Source organism: Bactrocera neohumeralis, chromosome 4 (genome assembly GCF_024586455.1).
Source record: "Bactrocera neohumeralis isolate Rockhampton chromosome 4, APGP_CSIRO_Bneo_wtdbg2-racon-allhic-juicebox.fasta_v2, whole genome shotgun sequence".
Classification (NCBI taxonomy): Eukaryota; Metazoa; Arthropoda; class Insecta; order Diptera; family Tephritidae; genus Bactrocera; species Bactrocera neohumeralis.
The window spans coordinates 32,722,272-32,748,790 of record NC_065921.1 but is presented as its reverse complement, the minus strand read 5'-3'; the positions used below and the strand labels follow the sequence as shown (position 1 = coordinate 32,748,790).

Sequence of the window (26,519 nt, the reverse complement as noted above, 5' to 3'; positions counted from 1 at the left end):
CTGGATTCAACTCTTCGGTGGAAGCAGCGTATGGGTCTAACCATAATCAAGGCTTTAAAAACACTCATGGTGTGCAATCGACTTGCCGGTAAATCCTGAGCCTGCAACCCAAGGATTATCAGGTAGATATACACAATTATCGTAAACCCGATTATTACTTTTCGAACGGTAGCGGTCGTAGCGGTCTCAAAAGTATCGCAAACTTCGGTAGGACTTCAACTATCGAAGCTACACATAATAATCAATCAAGCAGCCAAAGATCCAATGCTTCAAAAGACAGCAGAAGGGTTTAGCAGAGAGAAGGTAATCTCGTCCGAGCAGATGAAAAATTTAAGTGATGAAATATACTTTTTCCAACTAGCACCATTACCAAAATAGTAAACTTCACTAGGAAGTTTAAAGTTACTCTCAGCAGTAAGGCGGAATGGAATGATTCCACGCTGTACCTACTGCTAAGAGGAAGCACCATCAAGTGGTTTACCGACAACACTGGACTTCACATATTTTGTATCTGGGACGTAGTGAAGTTATGGTCCAATTCTTACAATTTTTGACGTGAGATGATATTTTCATATATTCTGCTAAGGGAAAGAATAAATTCATCTGGATTAATTTGTGTTATATGAGAAGTTTTCCTTATTCTAGCCAGATGTAATCTGTATTATGTTATGAACAAAATTTGGGTAAAATGGGTAGTCATTCCTGAGGAATAGAATTTTACCTATAGGGGCGGGGGGGGGTTGATAGGGGTCGGTGTCATATAGTTCAATTTTAACACCGCTTCCTCAATTTCGTATTTGAAATTTCATGCTTCTGACTTATGTACACCTCATTCTGTTAACCTAATATTTTTTGTTAACAACATAGCTTTTTTACATATTACTTGTTTTTCACGAGTTTAAAGATAGGAACCAATTATTAATTTTTGCATACGATCTGGAATCGATCTACAGAAATAGGTGCATACATATTTTATGCTGCGGCGAGCGAAACTCCAATACATTGAAATAACTAGCACTGAAACTAAAGGATGAAAGCTCACACTAACACTGATGCTGAGTCTTGGTATAGTAAAAGCCATAGGTATAATATGTGACTTCTAATTTTTTTTATATTCAAACAGTAATTAGTCAATGAAAACATTCTGTCTACATGTACACAGGAAAAAAGTCAAATCAGAAAAGCAGTCTTATTTTTAATGTTTTTGAATGGCGTTCTGCAATAGATTCAAACAACTAATACGTGTCAATATCATTTCAAACACTGTCATCTAATTGAAACACATAAGTACTTCCTTCTTTTAAGCAGTAAAATAATTGAAGTAATTTGTAGTAAACAAAGTTATTTTGCGTTTGGAATATGAACATTTTGTAAGCCGAAAATTCTTGATCAATGCCGACAATCTAATATAGTATATACATATGTATGTACTATGTCATAGACATAAGGTGGAAGATGATTTATAATGCAAAAAATCTGGATCCACAGATAATGAATACTGAATAACTGCAAGTGGGTTGTTAGTATTTATATTTCTTTATTATTACATATTAATATTAATATTCAATTAACTTACATACAACTTTTATCTTAGTAGACTAGTAGTGACTTACTGCCGTCCCTAAATTAAAGCGGCAGCGAAAGATTACTCTCAAAAATTAGATAAACGCAGCGGCAAAGCGGAGGGTTAGAAATTCGATATTGGCAACGCCTTAAGTAATTTTTGTAATTTTTCTCAAAAATTTCTTGACGCGCGATGTTAATGCTTGTACAAATAAATGAAAGTACATATTATTAATAAATTTAGAATTTAGATGAGAATTCGACGTAAAGTGGCCGCTCTATTTAGGGATGCCTCGTTAGAAGATAATATTTGAGCAGTAAAAACTGCTGCCACTTTCTTATGGATGAGAACATGATTTTTACGAGACGTGCGACTAAATTTTACTTAGAGCTTAGAATTAGAATTCTAAAATTTCAACCGATATACATACATACATATGTATGTATGTGTGTTTTCAGTTGCAAGAAACTATTCGCTTACATTTATATTTTATAATTAGAATTCATTGCTTTTATTAATATTCTTTCGTAATATTCGTGGTAAATAACTGTAAATGATGGCAGTTTATATGTAATTTCTAACTGTAATAATTACACACGCCTGCATACATGTACATATATGGATATGTATGTAAACCATATGGTATTATACACACCTACGTACATACATACATACATACATATGTATGTACACTCCTCTATTCTGATGTACCTGATTTCCTTTTTTATTCCTGTTGCATATATTCATCAGATATCTCACTATGTTTCCGCTCCGACTTTCTTTTCTATTTATATTAAGTTCACATGTATGCACTACTTATTATTTTATTAGGGATAGAGTTCTTCAAAGCTATCGCATTTTTAATAAACAAGTAATTGTGGTTGAGTTGGGTGGCGTAATCTCCTTTACATACATTTACAAACAAGTACCCAAAGTCCAAAGAGAAGAGAGGCCCAACCCAATGATCTGCTAGAAGCATCATTACTGACGCTGCGTTGTGCTTGACTAAGCTCCCTCTCATCGACCACAAAGGCAGGCACGGACAATAGGGGCTGATCGAAGGCCTTTAGCGACTCGCCGAAGTTAACGCGGCTATTACGCGCTAATCTCTGATTGGCCAATTTCAATTCCCTCAGCTTCTCCTCTAATTGCAATACTTCATCTGAAAATAGAAATAATTGATTATTCGAAGATTACCCGGTTCTCTCTGCTACCCTGCTATAAACTCACTACGATTGACGCCTTCAATATCATTTATTTTTATGAACATAGCCAGTGATATTTCGTAGACCTTGTTTGTATCCATCAAGCCCTGAGCTAAAACCTCAGTTGTATCGCGCCTTCTGCGTCCATAACCGATTTGTCCGTTCGAGCACTGAGTTCCAAGGCATTTGTCTAGACATACATTGACTGTGGCCCGGAACTGAACGTACGATGAGTCTGGAAACTTAAACGCTTTGAATTTTGCTGACAAAGTGTCCCCATCGATGGTATTAAAGTTTTCGAATAGATATGGATCAACCGTGCAACTAAAAGTTCAATTTATATTTTTTATTACTTCCATACAGGGCTTCAATATAGCAGTAAAATATATGTTACCCTTTAAATACAATTGTTTCAGAGAGTTGTCGCGTATCGGTCACTTCCAGATAATTCACACCCAAGCCATAAACCTGCGCTGAATCGCGGTCCAAATTTATTTCCATCGTCAATGGGGTGCCAGGCGTAACGGTAAGATCGCCAGTGACCTTTTTGCCATTCTGATTAACGCCTATTGATAGTCGCGGTTCTGGAGCGCGCTCGGTAAGAGATGTTGTAATCTCCAAGTCCCTTTTGGTTGACAAAAATAGAAACAGAATTCAAATTAAGTGACATACATACATACATACATATGTATCATTCGAAAAAGAAAACTTACTCTGGCTCTTGGAACCCAGCCGGTAGAACGTCGCGTCTCACAACGCCATGATGTTTGGTAGCATTCAGCATAAGCACATTGTAAAATGGCTCTGTTGTGATGCATTTCACACTTACTACTTCTTTGCCCTCTGCGGATTCTATCAGTATCTTGTGATAGTATACTTTCTTGCCCTATGAAATATATAGAATGTGACATTCATACATACGTGCATGCATTATAAATAACATAACAAAAAATAAATATATTAATAATGCTTTTACTCTGTGTTACTTACAACACAACACAGACAAACTTTTGTAAAAAGCTCAACCAATCTGATTGTCACTTATTTACTAATCCACAGAATTTCGAAAGTGATTGAACATGGTTAATCTGGACTGTCTACTTTAGTAATGAGAATTTCCACGTACCATATAGCAAAATGCATATCCATGAATTCTAACCCCCCTAAGGTATTTATATATAATGTATACAGATATATTAATTTTTATTACCGTCAATTGATTAACCATCCGGGTGACTCCACATTCGTAAAAGTCGGTAATTGTCACAGCGTGCAACTTTATGGCCCTCCAAATATATTGCGGTTGTTTGTCAGAATCCCTCTTTGTTCGACTTGTATTTGTATGTTTGCATCTGGTTCTCTGTGCAGTGTAATTGATTAACCATCCAAATTTTAGTTGGTGACGCCACATTCGTAAAAGTCGGTAAGGGAAAGCCGAAACACAGCGTGCAACTCACTAATTTGGGGCTGACAACGTTCGTTTGGGTAATCTTTCAGGCCCTCCAAATATATTTGCGGTTGTTTGTCAGAATCCTCTTTGTTCGCTTCAGGTATTTGTATTTCGACTTGCATCTGGTTCTCTGTGCAGTGTATTTTGTGAGCAACTAGAAAACAAAATGCAAAATAAGTATAATAGTGTTATTATGAAAGTGATTTTATAAGAAAAAGTAGGAAAAGTCAGAAACTCTATAAAAAATATATGTTGATTTAGACATGCCCGTCTATCCGTCTGTATATACGCGAACTAGTGTCTCAGTTTTTGAGATATCGCTCGGAAATTTGTCATACATCCTTTTCTCTGCAAAAAAAAGTGCGCATTTGTCGGAATCGCCAACATCGGACAAATATAGCATATAGCTGACATACAAACTTAATGATTAGAATATAAATATAAATATTGAAATAGTTTGGTTGTTGTAAAGAAAAAACAAAAACATGCCGCCCAATAAAATATGTACATATGTCGAACTGAAAGTTTTGTGATTATTAATTATTTTGTTTTCCTTGGGTGGTCTGTTTTTCTTCACACAATACAGTATGTATGTATGTCGGGTATATCATTACTTCCGAACGTTTTATCCAGCTACTGTTCGTTTACTTTTGTAAAACAAATCTCATGTGTGAAGTTTTGCGTTTGGTTACGCATTGCTCGAAATATGTATATGTATGTACTTATACCTACAAGTGTTCAAACATCAATGTTAGTGCTCATCTTTACTCGATCGTCATAAATCATACTTGTTGTACACTGCATCATTAATCACCGACTTGAAGTTAGCTGCACACACGCTCGCTCAAGCGATGCATATCGTATTTGAAGTCACAATATGAAGCAAACGCAAATCATATTATATCTTAGCATAAAATTCGGAAGCAGAAATGCAGTTACCCGGCTAACAGAGCTTTTACTGTTACAACATATTCTTGACTTATTACGGATTAGGTTCGCCTAGCGTTGCATGCATATAATAGCTGTATCCACGTTCATACATACCACACCATCTATGTGAACATACTTAAATATGAATATGTAATAAATGTTATCTATGTATGTGTGAAGATAGGTCGTATTATAATGGTTAAGTACCAATCTTTGAATGACTTTTTACTTGGAGGTTTCACTGTGTATGAGAAAGTGCAATTTTATTTAGTCTTACGAAGCATGTGCTTATGCACATACCATTCATACAAACATACAATAAATTTTTTACATAGACGGACAATTAGTATTACGAGAGTTTTTGAAATAACTGGTGATCCAAGTAGAGGTACTTTTTTCAATAGCCTTTTTTGGCAGATCACGCGTGAGTAGTGTCCAGCAGTCATGTTATTTTTATTCAGTGTAGTAACGTTTACAAATCATTCAACTTTATTACGAAAATTCACGTTCTGTAAAGAATGTGTTTCTCGCACTTCGTCACGCTCAACATTATCGCAACACCATCACTCATCTTGAGACCCAGCATTTATTATTGGATAATATTCGAACAAATAGACCGCGACCAGCACGAAGTAAAGAAAATACAGCAGCCGTAGCTGAGAGTGTACACGAAGACCGTGGTGATCTTTTCGGCGCCGTTCGCAGGAACTCAGACTGACGCATGGCCCATTTTACATCGAGATCTTAAATTGAAAACGTACAAAATACAGCTTGTGCAAGAACTGAAGTCACTCCACCTTCTCAAGCGACATCGCTTCGCTCTATGGACTCTTGAAAAGTTCCAAGAATAAGATAGTGAGCTGGTGGATCTAAATCGAATGCGACTCATAAGAGAATAGAGAACTTTTCGCGAATTAAAACATTTACTTTACTTAGCTTTGCCGTTCACACCCTTCTAAATATTGTGCGAGTAATCCTTAAAGAGAAAAAGGGATTCGTACTTCAAAAAATATTGTTTTGTCGGAAATTTAATGCTATTCAAAAAACAACAATACTTTTGTTTTGACTATTTTACGGCAAATTTGTTTTTTCTTTTGAATTTTAAAACTCAGTAAAAAAATATTCTACAAAAACTCCATCCCTTGTAGCATTTTTTGCAGGGCATTGCTTGCTTATAAAGAAAGTGCATTTTTAATATTTTTCGGGATGAATGCAAACGTGTTATCCCGATCCAAGGAATTTTTGTCAATTTAAAATCTTGAAAATATTTGTAAATAAGTAAGGAAGGGCTAAGTTCGGGTGCAGCCGAACATTTTATACTCTTGCAACTTGGCGGAATCAAGGCCATGGCAACATCTTGAGGTGTAAAATATCAACCAGAGGATAGGAATCCAAGCAATTTTTATATATATACATATTCTATATATAATTCATACACTGACCGACATATTTGGCATAAGATTTTTTAGAAAAACGAAATTATGTGTAGAATATGGAAATGGGGAGTAGCATCGACCCGATATTATCTATTTTTGCGCATCCGACATACTATTAACATACTCAAAAAATGTTCCCTGGAACAAATTCAAGTGAATGTTCGAAAATCCTGGTAATAGTTATATGGGGGCTAGGTCAACTTTTCTCTTAAGTTATCTCTTTTAAGAACAACGATATACTGTTATGAGTAAATATGTTCTGTAATTTTCATTGCGTTAACTCAAAAATTGGTCGACATATCCAGCATAAAGTCACCTGTAAGTTCGAAAATCTTTATATTAGGTATATGGGGCTCAGGAAAGTATTGACCCAATTCAATCCATTTTTGATACACAGAATTACTATTATCAGGAAAGGATTCTGTCTGAATTTCAATTGTATATCTCAACATTGAACGATATTTTCGGTCAAAAGTCAACTATGGATACACGTATTCGGTACCTAGGGGCTTGATCAGTTTTGGTTGGATTTGGACAATTTTTGGTTATAAGGTGGCATACTTTGAAGGAATTATTACCGCAAAATTGTATCCCGTTCTATTAAACTACTTCTTGATTTGTGTATTGGAAATTGAAAGAATCAAGTGAAATTTAACTTTGTGTTATATGGGAAGTAGGCACGGTTGTAGTCCGATTTCGCACATTTTCGCACTGTGATATAGGAATAAGAGAAGAACGCCACGTATTAAATTTAGTTGAAGGTAAAATTTAATGTCTCTACCGTTATATGGGGAGTGGCCGGGGTTATATGGGGAGTGACGCCCATCTACGAACTCGTATTCTTTTTGTACCAAGCAACCCGCATACCAAAGTAGTTTTGGGTGATACGTACAACCGTTAGGTGAACAAAACTATACTCTGTAGCAACTGGTTGCAAGAGTATAAAAATTAATAACAATGTGAATCTCTCAGCTATACGTCTAGAAAAGTTTATAGAAAAATGTTAAATATATTAATCTTAGAACTAGTCTACAGGTATGCCATAACGTCTATGTTTTTGAGTGCTTTTTCTCGACTACCTTGAGGAGTATGGCAACCGTAGTGGATATAAAATCATGTGCAGATTCATTAATTTTTTCGTGATATAATCATTTGCTCACAGTACTAACAAACAATTTTGAACCTCAAGCTGATGAAAATTTATTTTTTTCGGTTAATTTTGTTGACTATAATAAACAAAGCGTGTGAAGTGTCTTTGGTCGTCTTTTTAAGCACACCAGCAAGACATTTAGCATCCACAATTGTCGTCTTGGTAAAAATAAAAATCGTCGTTAATCTATATGAGAATACCCAGAGAAGAACGTGGGGAAATTTGAAAATATAGATTCCTTTAAATTTTAACAGAAACTTAAATCAAATTTATTAATAAAATTTCCCTACGTACTTCTACGCAAACCCCAATTTTAAAGATAACCGCAAAATTTGAAGCCTTTCGGAAAAAAATTGCCAAAGTTATTTTTTTCGCCAATTGGTAAAAGCAGTTTTGAAAAAACACGTATAAAGCTTAATATACACATATCTATAACTAAGTCTGAGGTGAACTTATTATATTCGTTTAAAGACTATTGAAAACCGTTTTCCTCACCACATTTTTATTAAAAAGCGATATTTTGCAAATTACTCCTTGAAAAGAGAAGACGCATCAACGGCCGTTTTTCAAGAAGGAAATGTTGTTTTATTAAGACAGTGCAATGCATACACGACGATGGCCAACATAATGTGCCCAAAAAATAAGGTGACATTGTATTTATTTTGAAAATTCTTTATTTATTCTTCCAAATCAATTTCATCCCCTTCAAAGTAATCCCCTCCCGATGCAATGCACTTATGCCAACGGATTTTCCAATCTTCGAAACACTGGTTGTAGTCACTTTCCGGGATGGCCTTCAGTTCCGTCTTCCCCGGAGCGGTCTTTTGAGCTTGGTGAACAGCCAGAAGTCGCACGGCGCCAGATCAGGTGAATACGGTGGTTGCGGAACGATATGGGTTGAGTTTTTGGCGAAATGATCACGAATTACGAGGGCAGTATGAGATGGTGCATTATCGTGGTGTAAAAACCAAGAATTGTCTTTCCACAATTCCGGCCTTTTTAGGCGGATAGCGTTACGCAAACGACGCATAACGTTCAAATAATATTCCTTGTTGACTGTTTGACCGGTTGGAAGGAATTCATAATGCACAACACCACGATAATCGAAGAAAACAGTCAACATGACCTTGATTTTTGAGCGACTTTGGCGCGATTTTTTTGGTCTCGGCTCTCTTTTGGCACGATATTCGCTCGATTGATCGGTTGTTTCGGGGTCGTAAGCATAGATCCAAGCCTCATCGCCAGTTATAATGCATTTCATGACACCCTGGTAGTCGGAAAGCATCGTTTCACACACTTCAACGCGACGCCTTTTTTCCAAAAAATTCAATGTTTTCGGTACCAGTCGAGATTTGACGCGCTTGAGGCCCAAAACATCCTTTAAAATGGTATTGGCTGAGCCTTTCGATATTCCAACTTCATCAGCAAGGTCTCTAATTGTTAATCGACGGTTTATCAACACCAAATCTTAGATTTGTTAAACGTGAGCTTCGTCGGTTGAGGCTGATGGTCGCCCTGGACGCTCTTCGTCTTCGACACGTTCACGGCCGGCTTGGAACTCACTATACCACTTGTAAACATTTTTTTAGACATAGCCTCATCACCAAAGGCTTTTTGCATCATCCTCAACGTATCCGCAGCAGAAAATTGATTCCGTAAACAAAATTTAATGCAAATTCTTTGCTCAACAAATTTCGACATGGCAAAAAACGAAAAACTCACTTTTAGCAGCTCACAAAACGACACGTATCTCAAACACTAATGAATATTTTGACATGAAATTTGACAGAAATGTGACTGACAGTACTACCAACCTAAAAAAAATAATTCTCCAAATCCTTCGACGCGCGCAGTTTAAATTCGAATGTCACCTTATTTTTTGGGCACAGTAGTACTTCATATTTTACGGATCTGATCATATCAATTTGTACTGACCTCCCGAGCATAGTCAAAGGAAAAAAATCGTCAAATCAAAATCGGTAAACCTAAAAAGTGAAATTAAATTTTGGCCAAAATTATTTAAAACTATCCGAATTTTTCAGGTTGCCTGGTACAATCATGAGATACGAGCAATCATTTTTGTTAATATACTATTATTATATTCATATAAATACATGTATGTACATATGTATATGTATATGTATATGAACATATGTTAAAAATTAGTGGCTTACTGCAAAACTTAAGTTTCCCATCTTTTGATTACACATACATACATATGTATGCATGTACATGCATATGTATGTATTAATGTACAAATAGACTCACATCACTTCTCCATTAGTTGCCATCTCCATTAATAGCGTTTTCCCATGCACTTGTGTACCATATATCCAAACATTATGTACCGTATCATGTTGCCGGTGCTCGTAAGACCTTAGAATGGAAATTGTATACAAACAAATAAATGAGATAACTCGTATCTTCACTCGGGAAATCTGGCGGCGCACGCGTTCACTCTGTTTTCCGCAAATCGGTTATTACTCTTTGCATTTTCTTGCCATTCCTCAGAATTATGTAATGTATAGTAAAATGACTACCGCGGCGTTTCATGTTGGAAATATGTACCGCTATGAAGAAGCATACTACGTACACACGTGCATAAATTGTGCATACATATGTATGTATCTTATTTAATTAGCGGTTGTTTGTTCTTTAACACATTCATTGCACCGAATGTTCGGTTTGCTCTTATGCGTACCACCAACTTTTACTCACACTTCTCTCCTCTTTGCTTGGCAGCGAAAGTGAGTATGTGCGCATTATTAGCTGACTACACTTTGAGTCAACACCTAAACCTCCAAAACATTGGAGTTATAACATAAAAACGTGATTTCTGTGTCCATTGCAACTAGTATTTGGATCTCCGGCTGGTGAAGATCCTTTTTCGCTTCGTACATAATGAACTCATACACGCAACTCGTTTGGTTCTCTTCTTCGTAGGCAGTGGCGGCTCCACAGATTTAACTTGGACTGATCCGCGCGCGCAAACCGAATCCCTAAAAATATTTTTTCTTAGATTGGTACACTATTTTTCTATGTTCATGTGAAGTTTGATTTCCATATGTCAATTAATGTTTGATAGCTGTTCGTTTGTTCACGACGCGACAATTTTTTCTGGCGATTTCTACCAAGCAAATATAAATTGATCGACGAGTTTGCTCGCAACGTCTTGGGGGCGGCAAAATGGTATTTAAAAACTCCAATTCGGGCAAAAATCCCTGCAAATTGTGTCAAAAGTGTACAAGATATAGGGCGAAAATGGGTTTTTTCTATGGCTTTTAATAAGATGCTTTGTAAATCAATCAATTTCCTCAAAAACCGTATTGTGAGAATTTTGGAACTTCAGAATTTGCGTGGCTTCTAGTTCCTAAATTTTATATACTTAATATCGAAGGTATTTTGTAAAAATTCACTTTTGTTTGAACCACCTCCTGAAACTTGTAGGTAGGTAGATAAAGGGGGGCGGCAGAAAATCCTTGGCCCCGGGCGCCCGAAATTGTAGCTACGCCACTGACTCTTTCATAGTCTTTTAAGGTTTTACAGGAAACCGTATATTATATTATGCTAAAATAGTAAGTATGTCTGATATTTTTGAATGTAATGTGGATTTGCGAAATACGTGGATAGCTGAACAGCTAGAAGTAGAAGGTCAGTTTCGAAATAAGTAAGAACGAATAAGCAATCCCCGACGATTAGCGGCAGGTGTGAGGATGCGGTATAAAAGCTAGCAGATCCACTGAAGCTGCTGTGACTGTGGCGAATCGACAGCACCTCATGGAAATACGTGTCCTCCTCATCAAGCATGAGCATGATGATCAAAATAAAAAAAAATCCAAAACACTGAGTGATGTTAATAGCAGGGTGCAAGAGATAATACCTACCCAGCGGTCGCCAATTGCGGAAATATACCCTTTTAAACGCGCACCAAATTTGGGCAGGTCCTCAGTGAAGACCATTTATATTGAAAAACCAGTGAGATCGAGGTCGTCAGCGCTGAGCGATACCACGCCTTTGATGAAAGCGGTACAATCGATTAAACGCAAGCCACAGAAGAAGATTCCGCACAAACCGCCCCCTCGTCCCGATGCCATAATCATTGAGAGAACCGGCAGTTTAAGGACAGTCAGGAAAGATGACACATTGCAGAAATTGGGGGAAAAACGCAAGCCACCGAAGAAGAGCTAATGGAGTTCCAAAAGAACACCACGGGTGATTTCGAGGAAAGTTTTGGGAAGCCAAGCACAGATAAAACACTAAACCCTGAAGCAATGTTACAAATACGAGATCGTGGTGAAATCACTAGTAAAGAGGACATGGCCGAGACTATACTCAAATAAAGGAGCTGAACCAGTTTGATACATACTCAAGTATGAGCATACCGGAGGTGGTGGAGGCAAGGACGTTTCTCGAAGCACATAAATCAAAATAGACTGGGTAGTGTGCAGAATAAGGGCGAAAAGAAACCTAAGGAGTTGTTTCAGGTGTCTCGGTTACGAACACCTTGCGGAAGCATGCATTAACCCCGACGATAGAAGCCAGTGTTGCTTCAAGTGTCGAAAAAACACACATTTTACGTAGTCATGCGATAAAGAAACCGTCATGTAGCGTACGTAAGGGTAAAGGTCAGGGATAACGTCGACCATTAAATAGGTAGGAAATGTTCTCTGTACCAATTGCAAAAATATAGAGTCAAATGCTAATTTGCTTCAATTATTTTGAATCACTGCGACGCTGAAAAAAGCTCCTTCACAAGACGATATACGAACAGAAAGTAGTTGTGGCTCCCCTCAGTGAATAATACAAAATTATAAGCGACGGGAATTGGATCTCCGATTACAAGAATAATGCTGCTTTATGGGCTTGTGAAGGAAAAGTTTTTCAAGACAAGCCGCTATTGGGAAAACTCTTTTACACTTTTTTTTAGGGACAACAAGCTGGCAGAACCTCTACAGTGAGTTGACCATCTGGCTATTATACTTGAAATAGGCACCCAGCCACCAAAAATCGAAGGAGAACGAAGGTCGAAGGTCGAAAAATTAGACGAAGATATTTTCAAACACTTGATAGACGGTAATATGAGTTGTGTGGAAGATGGAGATCGGCAAGTGGAGATACTGGTAAGACACATAAGCAAAGCATGCGACGCTTCTATGAGGAGAAGAAAAAATTTAGTCTACAAAAAAGCCAATGGAATCGGGAATCAACGGATCATATAGAACTGGGCGAATGCTATAAAATGAAACGCAATGACCTCAAAAAGGGGATTTAAAAGAGTAAATGCTGTTGCTTCAAAGAGCTCTGCGGAAAAATTGACGGATAACTGTGAGGCGATGCGTATAAACTGGTATTATCAAACCTCAAAGGCGGCAAAGGGCAAACTCCGACCTACCCTAAGCAACAGGAAACTCTTAGGGCAGCCACCAGAGAAACTACAGTAGTCAAAGACTATGAATATGATTTTAGCGGCACAGAGATCTGGTAATGCTATAACATCAGGCCTAGATGACATTCCAAATAATGTCTTAAAGACTGCCATCAATCACAATGCGAGGCCATTCACAGAATTGTGTACTCAAAGCCTTAGAAAAAGTGTGTTCCCGGAAATTTGGAAAAAACAACGACTTATTTTGTTATAGAAGGCAAATAAACTAACCGGCGAGCATTGCTTTTATCGACCGTTTTGCATGCTGGATGAGAATCGCACTTAGAAGAAAATTACCAGGGTCTCTCCGATAACCAATACGGATTTCGGAAGTGGAAGCCTACCAATAGGCTGCAATAAAAGGCTGATATTGTTAATAAGGTAATCGAAGGAAGCAGTCGGATGTGTGGCACAGCGGAGTACTGCGCAGTAATAGCATTCGAATGTTTAAAATGCACTTAGCTCGGCTTATTGGCCTCATACAAGGTGGGTTCCAAAGTAAACAGGACTTAAAAAGAAACAGAGCAAATGTTTTTGGTTTTTCGGCAAAATCAATTTATTTTATTCAAAATAGTCTCCTTCTGCTTCAATACAGCTTTTTGCACGGTCAAAAGCATGTCGAACGAGTGTTTTAGATCGTTGGCCGGTATGGCCGCCAGTATGCTGGTGCAAGCCTTTTGAATGGCCTCTACGTCTGCATAACGCTTTCCTTTCATGGGCAAATGCATTTTTCCGAAAAGGAAGAAATCGCACGGTGCCATATCAGGAGAATATGGGGAGTGGATAATGGTTAAAGTGTGATTTTGTGATTTTCAAATAATCGTCCTTCGAATGTTGAATTCTGAGCAATTTTTGGTCGTCAGTCAATTTGTGCGGAACAAACAGTGCACACACCTTTCGGTCAAAATGCGATAAATCGATGTTTTGGAGATGTTCAATTCCATTTCCATGAATTTCAATGATGATTTCGGCTGATTTTTGATGAAGTCACGCACAGTTTCGATGGAATCTCCGTTGATCATGGATTTTGATTGGCCCACATGTTGATCGTCATTTAGTATGTCCTCACGACCACTTTGAAAACGTTGAAACCACTCGTGTCTCTGCTACAAGATAGGCAATCATCGCCATAAACTTGTTTCATCAATTGAAACGTTTCGGTAAAAGTTTTACCAATTTTAAAACAAAATTTAATGTTGGCTCTTTGTTCGAAGCTCATTTTCGCACCGATAACACAAACATACTGACACTTAAAACGCAATAACTTCACTTCCAATTAATGAAATGTCATGAAATTCTCACTGGATAATCGATAAAAATAGCAGATTCTAACGCACCAGTCGACATATAGATGGCGCCACCAGGGAGCGCTAGATTGGAAAGGTGCTGTTAACTTTGGAATGCACCATGTATAATAAGCGCCCTGAAACGTAAGGTAAAACCGGCTCACATGGAAAAGATTTTATTCAGCTACCTGTCAGAACAACTGTTACTGTAAAATACTGATGATGGACCCAGAAAATATGCGGTTACGGGTGGAGTACCACAGGGTTCTATGCTTAGTCCACTCTTGTGAAATGTATTTTACGACGGAGTGTTATGCCTTTCACTACCGAGGTAACAGTGGTAGCAAAAGAACTGAATCAAATTCAGAACTTATGTAATCAGACGAAATCGATGATCAAGTAATGAGCTTCAACATGCTGTACAAAAACCTGAAGCAGACATACTTGTACATACAAGTACGTCAAGAAAGCGAAATCGGTAATTTGGTTCACAGTCATTTGCGTATTTCACACAGTAGCTCATGAGGCAGCTGGGATCATAGCACATGGTAATGGAAATCAAAAGAGTTTACGACAGATCCAAAAGAAAAAGGAGACCACTAGCGGTTGGAGAGCGGAAAGACGAAAGGTAAAATGCTTAAGCAAAGGACAGAAACGATAGGACGCAGCAACGAAGGAAAGATTGACCCAAAGGCTTATTGAAAGCGTGCAGGCGTGGGTAGAGAGGAAACATGGGAAAGCGGACTTCAACTTGACATAATTTTTCTCAGGGCACGGTTGCATTAGAGAATATAACAACAAATACGCCCATTATGATCGAACAAATTGTTGCTTATGCAACAATATCGGAGAAAACTCGCAACCCGCACATTAGAGAGAAAATTTGGAGAAGCTAAGAGCGCAATGAGTGTTGTCAGATAACATAATGTGCGAGTGCGAGATCGAGTGAAGATTAAGTCTGCGATAGTTCTGGAAGAACTTAGATGGAAAGAGTGGCAACGGAGCAATAGCAGAAGTATGAACGAGAGATAGGCCTGAAAGGCGTGGCTGACGAGCCTAATGGCTAAGTAAATGTCGCACGATGTCACGCCTAACGGCAGTTATGTGAGCCGTACACAATAAATTATCATGGAGTTAATGCTTTAGCTCGTATGCACATTTTTCCGCAAGTCTGGATGCCTGTGCCTGCGCATCGAACAGTGCATTTCGTCCGAAAAAATGACGACGTCTTGGAAGATTCTGCCTTTAAAAAAAAAATAATAATTTTATACTATTTAAAAATGAAACACTATTTTGTTATGTGTCCGTAGAACGTGCCAACCACAGCACAGAAGGGCATGAAAATTGGCGCAGATGGTCCTAACGGAAGCCTGTTCGGCAAAATCACCATCGATTTTTCAAATATTTTGTTTGTTTTGGATGATGTGGGTGTTTGTCAAAAAGTTCCCAAATCTAACAAAACAAAAATTCATTGAAGGCGTTCATTAGACTAAATTTGGGTTAACACTACCACCACGAAGACGATCATGGCAGTATATTACTTCCGTACATACTAAGTATTTAGCTTTTTTATATTTCGGGCTTAGAGAACATAAATAAATATTAATCATCGAAAATCGCTTTATTGGTTTTCAAAATATTCTGCCTTAAGATCCATATACATACCTTTGCATGCGGTTGAACCTATTGTCGAAGCCTTTTGAGGTGTCGAAAAACGTTGACCTCTTAGAAGTAGTATTTTAAATTACCGTAAACAACACAAAAACACGTTCTGGGTATATGCATAAATCAAAAATGTCAAACTTTACGACAAGTTGCGAGTTGTCAGATTGCATCACTAGAATGGCAATCCCGGAGTATAAAAGACAAGCTACGGACACACATACATACATATATATTGTATTTGTGGGATTTTGTTAATATTGTTTTTGTCATGCCCACTAAAAATAAGGGATTCACCTGAAATACGATAATAAGGGATTGAAAGATTGTATAATGGTAAAAAAAGACAACGAATTCGTTTTTGAAATGCACTCTTGCGGTAACATTGCATGTACATATGTAGGTATGTATGTACATATATGGGTGTGTCCATTAAATTGTATACAATTATTAGGTAAATTCAGGGGAGAAGAGTAGTAAAATATGTAGGAGAGCAAACTTCAACTTGTTTCTTCCCAATTTAATTTAACTATGCGCTAATTATTGTATGCTAAGTATATAGGAATTGTATGCTAAGTATATGGGTGTGGTATACAATTATGTAAATTACATAGGAGAGTAAACTTCAACTTGGGTCTTCCCAATTTAATTTAACTATGCGCTAATTATGTATGCTAAGTATATTGGTATGTACATATGTGTACATTCATCTGCAGGTTTTAGGCTCTTTTCATACTTAAATTTGTATTTTTCTATTTCTGTTTCTATTTTATTTCATGGAACTTGATCATGCATGCTGAACATTAGAAAACGATTTTTAACGTCAGTCTTACCACAAAGAAATCAATATTTCAGTTCCTACATTATTCGAAAGTACCATGTGCCGAATTATAAATCAGTTCCCCTTCTGAAGTTATAGAGACCTGTCAGAAATATTCTATGTGGTTCTACTTTTTTGCTGTGTTTCCAGACAGCTAAGGAAACCTCACTTGGTAGAAAATGATGAAGACAAAGTTGAAAATAATTTTCCTACAAACTAAATAAACAACCGAGCATCTGCTCTGCGCAAAGAGCACAATTTTACCTACCTAATGAGTAGAAAATAAAGCAATTTGTAATTGCATTCACAAGAGTTATGATGAAAGCGGCAAGTAATCGTTAAAAATACCCTAGATTTTTGTTTTGTGCATAGTAAAATATATACACTGCCGTTATTTTAGTATACGATTAAGCAAACTTTATTAATCTGGAGCGTTAATGCTAAGTGTACCTATTTAATGAATTATCCTATAATTTAGTGATTGCTATTTTCATAAATTTTTGTTTAAAAAGATCTCTAAATATCGTCAGCGTTTTTATAGTTTTCTAAGATAAAGAGTTTTTAGCAGCTAAGAGCGAGCCATAAAATATTTCCCAAGCCCAAATTTGCCGTGTAGCTGACAGCACCATGCTAGATACAGAAATATATTGTACGCATGTACCTTATTTATGTCGGAAAAAATTGGTGATGAAAATGGTGCGCTAAAAACCAATCGCGTGTGCTGTGCCGAATGGCTCGGTTAAGTTAAAGACTCAAATATTCCAACATTTAACATGTATGTCCATATGTATATGCAGTTATTTTGATCGCTTTACTCGTTCGGTGTGAAGAAAGTAGGAAAGATGTAAGATGCCTTGCCTGCGGCTAGACACGGTTAGGTATGTTGATTGCTCTGTAGAAAGTGCGGATTCAAAAATTTCTTCGGTGTAGTTTTTCGTTCTTATTGCTTTTTTTTTGATTTTTTTTTAATTTGATTAGCACGACCGAAGCACTCCTTAAGTCAGGTACGTACGTGCATTCTCACATAAGTACGCGTTAAGTTCTTTGAGACAATCACATCACCGCCTCTCAATTACACATGCCTTCTGGCAACTAAAGTAAAATGAAGCGAAGCATCAAAAAATAAAAACATTAGACGATACAACTCAAAACCACTAGAGCAGTGTCAGCGTTGGGTTGAAAAGCTGCCCAATGTTCAGCTGTAAGGAGCACGATAACGGCGCAGTCACTCTATTTCCAGTGAAAGCTTTAGGTGATTGATCAGGTTTCGGACCAACTGGATATTCTCACATGAGTACGTTAGAATGCTTCGAGTTGATTTGCTTAGCGTTAATTAAATCGGCTGCTATGGGATTGCTCTACAACATGCAAAGAAAAAGAAAATTAATGCTTATTTCGGTATGGGCGTCGATCGACTTTTATGCACGTACATATGTATGTATGTTGCACGAAAAATATGCCACTACAAATTTTATTTCTGAACACAAGGTTTTTCAGAAAATATGGCTTCTTTGAAGTTTGTGTTGCAGAATGTTTAGCTTTCGGCAGTATTGAGGCCATACAATGTTCAAGTATATAGAGTACTTCTGATTAGAATTTGTTTGAATGAAACCTTAGCATAAGGTCCTAATGGAAGCCGTTTTTGCAAAATTACCGTCGATGTTGCAATTGCATTCGATGAAATAAATTTCAATTCATGAAATTGAAATTCACTTGCTTCTTGTAAAAATTATTTCGGCAGATATGACTGTTTGTCGAGAATTTCAAAATCTAGCAAAACGAAAATGCATCAAAATCGTTAATCGGACAAAATTGGGTTAACCACGACCACCACCAACGCGGTGTAGTATTCAAGGGATTCAATGCGAGTGAAGCCGCGGGAAAAGCCAGTCTTAAATAAATCGCAATTAAATGTATATACTATATCAAGATAATTAACAGCTGTAGACAAACTATTTTCATATATCATATCATATATATTTCATGTTAAATCTTTCCAATACGAGTAATATTGAAAATTAAAGATAATTAAATTTGCTTTATTTTTTTTTTCAGTGATCTAATACCATTCCAGTAGCACAATTTTGTAAATAGGTTATATAAATAAGAAGTATAATATATAGTTAATAATTAAAGTTTCCGGTAAAGAAACCATTTCCAAAAGCCTTGCTCCTTTGTTTTAGCCATTATGTTCAGCTTTACGATCAGGTGATCTTACGTGCTTTTAAACACTTTTTCAACAGGGTTCGCGACACAAACCAAAACCCTGTCTTAAAGTTTCATCACATGCCATATGTCACAAATGGTCCAAAAAGTCCAATGACATTTCTGAAAGCCCAGCAACACAAAAATCGGATAGTAAGTTTAACTGGTATTTTTTGGGACTCGCGTGAAATTTCTTCCATGGGCTAATGCGAACGTGATAAATGAAACCCAAACATAGACCTACATATAAACTTGAATAGTATTTCTCTGAACTTAACAACAAAGTAGAAAATATTTATAACGAAAATTCGAGAATTATTTTCTTGCAGTTGGGGGTTGTTGGTTTTCTAAGTAAAGGTTGGTACGCAGCTCTCAAGTAATTGCTCAAGAAAAAAATGCATTATTTCTCAAGTAATTTTGACAGCTGGTTACGCATTGTGAATGATCTACATTAGAAGAGCAAGAGAGAATAAACAAAGAAAACAAACTTAGTGCGTAATATGTATGTGGGTATTTGTATGGTAATAGCCTTGACAAACGGCAGCGTTAATCCGGATTAACTGCGCACTTAATCAGATCCAAATTTGTAGGTGACAGACGGCAGCTATGCGAGTTTGAAACTCTCATAAACAGCTCATTGTCCTTTTTATAATATTTTCAATGAAAATTGATAGAAGATAAACATTACGGTTGTTAGCCGACCAATTTTTACCAAACCATTTTTTATTACAAAAACATAAGTATAAACACATTATTTTTAACACTGCATCATAACATAGAAGTTTTATTGATATTATATTGAGAATTTGATAAACAGCTGTCAGGGTTGCTTGTATTTCATTCACAATAGATGAAAATTGGCCATTTTTAACAATGTTGCCAACGAAAATCTCACAAACACCCTAAAATTTTGAGAGTTATTTTTGGATTCAGCAACGGAGTTAGCTGTGGTAACTCCTGAATTAATCCCGAAAAATGCAATTAATCTGGTTTAACGCTGCCGTCTGTCAATGCTATAACATAAATATTTTCATTGAGATTTAAGAAATGTTGTTGATGATTGGTAGGTTTTATACAACATTTCAAAATGGACAACATTTCAATAACAATGATTTCAACTAATTTAGGATGAATTTGACGATTACTTCGAATTTCCTTCAAGAAACAATTGTTGATTTGATGTTTCTTCGCAAAACCAGGTTTGCCATATTCACATTTTACTGAAAAAAGTATCAAAAATTAATACTAGATTTCTTGAGAGCTGCGTACTAGCACAAGTAAATTTATCGCAGGAAAGTTTCTTAACCGTTTCTTAAGCGTTTTTTTATATGAAGTTTTTACGTTTCTTGAGAGCTGCGTACTAAGCTTAAATGATATGCTGTGACAAACAAAAAGTTGCCATCTCATTCACAATAGTTTAGTAAATCAAGGCTGTGAATTAAGTCGGATATTCTTACAATCACTCACGCTTCGTTGAAGATGAGGTGTTATATTATATAATATTATATGCAACAAAAATGTGCACTTTAATTATAAAGTAATATTGAAAGTGACGAGACTGTGAACACTAGAAGTCGATTAAAAATTTTACCGTCTAAGCATTATGCGTTTATATAACTCGTAAGATTTCATATAAAATTTTAGTTTTTAAATCCATGAAACTTCGTACAAACATTCTTTAGATGACCTTGAATACAATGGATTACAGCTAAGACGACATTCATTTCTGATTTCGTTAAAAAATCTGTTTCCAATGGATGCGGTAATCGTTAAGAAAATATACTCACAAAACATAGGAAATTCGTTATTTTAGTCTTTGTTAATTCGTACGAAAAGTTCCTTATAACTAATAATTAACCCTAAGGAATTTAAACTCGAAAGAACAAAATTTATTTTTCATACGAGAAAAGAGAAGCATCATACTTGTTGTCATAAGAACACTCTAATCACCTTGTACATAATGTGTTCGAAAAAATGCTCTTGAATAAAATAAATTCTATATGATTTTACATATATTATAGATATGTATATTCCAAACCATGCTAAAGTAAAAGCCAACTTAATTCGCAAAATGCTCCTCAATATTTTACTACTAACGAACAACATCATGCACTTGCGAATGAATACCCTATTTCGTCACGTTGGATATTCGAACTGAGGGTAAACATATTGGGCTAATTGATACTTTTTCATGGATTCCTCCACAACTTGACCACTGTGCACGTACTGGCCATTTACTTTCGCAATCACACACAATTCCCCACCCATTGCGACTTCCCAAAGTCATCATCATTATTGGACATGAAGGTGGCTTGTGGCTTGTAGTCATTCGCTCCAGACTTGGCTGTGACTGGTTTCGCCAACACACATTCAGCACGGTTGTCATTATAACTTTCAAGCAATTCAATTCGCTTTATCCGCATTTATCTTTAGACAACAACCTTTGCCAGCACAAGTTCGCCCACACAACCTGTCGATGAGTAGTCTACTTAAGTAGGTAGTTGTAGCGTTAAGCGTGCTCGTGCAAGTAATTTCTAAGATACTTTGGCAAAATAATCCGTTGTGTGACTTTGTCAACCGCGCACACATGCAAAGACCAAACTTTGCGATTTTAATTAATTCGCGAGATCTCTTCCACTAACGTTATGTACACTTTTGTACATATAACTTTATGAATTAGCGTAGGTACGTGTCAATAAGCAACTTGATTTCACATTGTTGATTGCGTTTATTCGTTTATGATGTCCAACGCTGAATCATTCTAATCTGTAAATGTTGGAGACATGATGTATGCACTTGTAAACACAACAAAGGCAACAATTATTTGTGTATGTAGAAATTATGACATAATGAGCTGCTCAGCGCATTTAAGTGAATATGTATAAATATGGCATCTCAAGGCCTTGTCACGCTGTATGTTTAGTTGGTGTTCTTTTTCAGTCAAGTTCGTCGCCTAAGTCTTTTGTTTACTTTGCCTTGCTCGCCGCCAACTTGAATGCCAGACATAACATAAACCAATATTATAACCACATACTACCGAATATATAAATATGTGTTTGTATGTATGTATGCGTGAATATTTTGTGTAATTGAATGGAGTGTAATGTTACCGATTCGCTGTGCCCACGAGAAAATTTTCTGCTCGTCAATGTTCTTACACGCGTCGATGTCAACCCAAATTGCGTTACTTGTTGTTGTGTGTATGGCCACACTTGTGAACGGAGAAAGCTATTTACATAATGATACAACACTTGAGCAAGTACAATACATTTTCCGCCTGAGTGTGGTAAATCAATTCCACTAAACGATCAGGCCAGCGACAGCAGAGAGCCAGGAAAATAACGAGGTCAGCTTTTTTAGACTACTTTAATGCTTTTCACTTCTTCTGTTTTTGCTTTTCGCGTGAATTATGACATCATGTGGCGTTGGAGTGCGCACAACAACAATAGCACAAATGTACAAATGCATACAGATATCGCAGATATGCACATCTATATATGTATGTATGTTATGTGAGTGTCAGCTACACACACCTTACATATGTATATATACGTATGTGTGTGTGAGTATATGGTGTGCATATGCACATTATTAATAAGCGTTTCTATATATGGATTTGAATGTGCGGTAAGCGTATTAGTAGATCTACGAGTTTCCAGCGAGTAATTTTCAAGTAACGAGGCTTTGTGCAGTGTGTAGACTGCGAAACAAGTTTTACGTCTGCCAACTCCACCTTAAATCTTATGTGAATATATGAAGTTGTTGAAGTGGCATTGCAAATCGGACAACGTCGCATATTTCTCATGCTCTCGCGAGCAAATTCTGGCTGTATTTCAAACTGAAATACGAAATTAAATTTGGTGTACTGCAAGAGAGTGATTATAAGGGGTTTCGGAAATTTTTACCGCTCCCTCCCTTCTAATTATTTTAAAATTTGCTTTCTGGGCGTTTGGACGCACACAAAATGTTAAAAGACGAAGAGTAACCAGTTAGGAAAAATTGTTGCTGTAAACTTGAGTAAAAACAGCAATAATTTCATTGTCATAGCAAAACACACAGATTCCATAATTTTTATTGCACAACTTACTCCGATGAAAAGTTTCAAAAGGCATTTTCAAAAACCTTTTTCCCATATATTCTTAATAAGATTTGATAAATTATTAAAAAAAAAAAATTATTTTTGATAATTTCATGATTGTGTATCCTTCTACTTTATCTGAATAATACTACCAAAACAGGATATACATATATATAAAAAAAAATATTCCAAATTTATTATTTCACAAAGTTGTTTCTTCCGCACGCCGGAATATTTTCTAATAGTGATCAAATCTAATTTCTTTATTAATAGTTTTAAAGACTGGTATTTTGTTGCATTTCGCTTCAAATTAGTTGGATAAAACCGATATTCATAGCAGTCGCGTTATCTATAGCCATGCCACACATTTCATTTTATAAAATTCAAATATCATTTCTAACATAGTACAATTAGAGATTTCTTAAATTTTACATAAGAATTGGATTTTTTCGAATGTTACGCTAATGCTTTGTTTTTACTCTTTTTTCCAGATATGTATATTTTACACAAGGACATCACGAAAATTTAAACACTTGCGGTTCGACGCATAATAATAACAGCCCCACAATTAAATACAGAAACTAGTAACGAACGAAAACAGGGAACACTATTAAATACACTTAAAAAGCTACTTCGAGTCAATTTGTTTTCTCACCTTTTGCTTGAGCCAGTCCACATGATGATATCGCTACTCCAATGAAACAGGCGAGACTTAAAGCTCCCCATACTCTATTGCCGATCATTTTATAGTTGGAATTAAAAACGCTGTAACCAGAAATCCATTTTTTTAGTCATTAAGAAATTACTTATATTAAAGAAGAAAATATGAAAATGTGGTTTACAAATATGTGAACGAGAGCTTCGCTAAATGAAACCGAATATTCGCGAGGGGATTCTATTATATTTTATTTTCACTACACACAGCCATTAATTATTCACCGGGCTTGCAATATTTTTTGTACTGTAGTGCTGAAACCTTGAAACGATCACAAGTTTTAGAAATAAACTGTAATTACACTTTGAATTCACCACTCTACGCCTCACTGGATATCCATCGAAACTACCAAACATATACGAAAGCCTTTGCCGAATTACGTCAATATTTATTAAGAACATACACATATATATATATATTCATATAAATATGCGTATAATGTATTCAAAAGTAGTCTTATTGATGACCGTATAGCAGTTGTAGTAGTATGTAGGTGAGTTTTGCGTGACTATTAGAATTTGAAACAAAGGCTCTGCGGATGTTACGAAACATTAGGCGAATTGAGTTTTCTATTTGATGCTTTAGTTCTAGTTCGAATGTTTGTACTACGTCCACTAAATTGTATCCGAATAAGAAATACAAGGAACACACTCGGGCATATAAGGCGGATTGCACCAGTAGACAGCTGGAGATCACACACACCTAAAACTACGACGATGATGAGCTAACAAACATGCGAACACTTAAATAGACAGCCGAATAGTAAAGCCAAATAAAAACAAAAGTAATGCTAACACACGTACACTGAAGTCCCGAAGAAACTAAGAAACGCGTCCGACCGGCTCTCTGGCTTAATGCAAACTGAATGTTTCGCGCCACAAGCTACTCAGTCGCGGAACCGGCGCTCACTGACCGAAGCCGCCGTCCTAGCCGCACACAAGTTTACCAGGCCTAGCTACCAACACTATCAGGTCCGCTCTGTAGATCGCAAACACGTTGGCATACAGATGCAACAGCCATACATATTCATCACATATCACATACATAACCATACGAAAATACCCCGTGAGAAAACTCGCTCTGTTATTAACAAGTTTGCTAAACTTTTTTGGAAAATAATAAACGTATGTATGTATGATACTTTAAGTAAATATTTGTATCAAATCAATCGTCCTTTTAAATATCATATGCAATAAAATATCTGCAATTACCATCTATTATTTACTCAATCATTATGACACTTTGATCCTTAGACGTTTTCTTTAAATAAAATGTATGGTACTTGCATTTGTTAGAAAGACTTAATTTACATATAAGAGACCCTTTCCCTTCTGTATAAGTTTCTTCATTTAGAAGGACTTTAAAAAAAATTTATTTTAGACTACAGGGTTTGTCCGGAAAGTAAAAGCACTGAGTCGATATAAAAAAAATTTATTGAACCAATCGTTACAATTCTTTAAAAACTTTCAAAATAGGCTTCTTCTGCGTCGATGCAGCGCTGCCAGCACGATTTACAAGCATTGACGGCGACACGGAAGGCATTCTTTCGAATAGCCTTGAGAGCCGAGGTGCATGCTGCTTGCGCTGCTAACACTCCGTTTTATACGAGTATAGAATAACTTTATACATTCCGAGTTTCATTAGGTGAACATTATGACAGCGCCGTTAACTATACGCTCAAAATCAACTTTTGCTTGTTCCTTTATTAATCTCTATTTAATTTCTAATAACGATATTCCAAGCGTATCATTTTGCAGTTTTCAAAAAGCAAAATATGTCCACGTAATTTGTATATACTTGTATTATATGGTGAGCACCATTAAAATGTTTTGAAGAGCATTTGTTTCACATCAGTCCAATATTTTGTGAGATATTGAATTGAGCATAAAGTGGGCACTGATTTTTACCTAGATAAGTGGAACGTACTTGTATCATATCCTGGTCTGATTACTATGAGACTTATCTTGCTTTTAGAGTTTCGACCCATACCGCTATATGGAAGTTCTTTTTGTCAATTCCGTTTCTGCCGATTCTGGTTCCATAGGGGTATCTAGGGCAAGGTTCCTGCCAGTAATTGTTTACTTAGCTTGTGTAGTTTGGACAATAAAATCCGTAATTCTAATTATATGGTAATTCTTGGTAAATTATACGTAAGTTTTGGAGCCGTTAACGTTAATCAAACATACAAGGTGCGTTCCAAAGTAAACAGGACATTAAAAAAACAGAACAAATGGTTTTTTCGTAAAAATCAATTTATTTCATTCAAACTTTTTTCATTATTTGAAACGTTTCGGTATATGTTTTACCAATTTTAAAACAAAATTTAATGTTGGCTCTTTGTTCTAAGCTCATTTTCGCACCGATAACACAAACATACTGACACTTAAAACGCAATAACTTCACTTCCAATCAATGAAATGTCATGAAATTCTCACTGGACAATCGATGAAGATAACAGATTCTAACGCACCAGTCGACATATAGACGGCGCCACCAGGTGGCGCTAGATTCAAAAAGTTCTGTTTACTTTGGAATACACCTTATATATTATCCAATCATCAAATGTTCATTAGTAGACATTCCTCGCGCATAC

The 26,519-nt window shown here is 36.4% G+C and overlaps 1 protein-coding gene across 6 annotated transcripts; it reads right to left on the bottom strand.

Moving 5' to 3' along the window:
* Nucleotides 1–1,513: 1,513 nt before the first annotated feature.
* LOC126757243 (uncharacterized) lies at nucleotides 1,514–24,833 on the bottom strand. Of its 6 annotated transcripts, none has more exons than XM_050470998.1 (8): nucleotides 24,730–24,833; nucleotides 23,867–23,976; nucleotides 4,174–4,373; nucleotides 3,980–4,006; nucleotides 3,483–3,655; nucleotides 3,164–3,394; nucleotides 2,795–3,093; nucleotides 1,514–2,726 (listed from the first exon to the last, which is right to left on the bottom strand). In XM_050470998.1, the coding sequence occupies exons 2-8, from the start codon at nucleotides 23,952–23,954 to the stop codon at nucleotides 2,470–2,472; spliced, it is 1,275 nt and encodes a 424-aa protein (XP_050326955.1). In that variant the 5' UTR covers nucleotides 23,955–23,976; nucleotides 24,730–24,833; the 3' UTR covers nucleotides 1,514–2,469. The 6 variants fall into 6 exon arrangements, with proteins under 6 accessions (XP_050326955.1, XP_050326954.1, XP_050326953.1 ...); XM_050470997.1 differs by having other exon boundaries at nucleotides 2,798–3,093; nucleotides 24,578–24,811; XM_050470996.1 differs by having other exon boundaries at nucleotides 3,980–4,029; nucleotides 4,197–4,373; nucleotides 24,578–24,807.
* Between the last annotated feature and the right edge of the window lie 1,686 nt (nucleotides 24,834–26,519).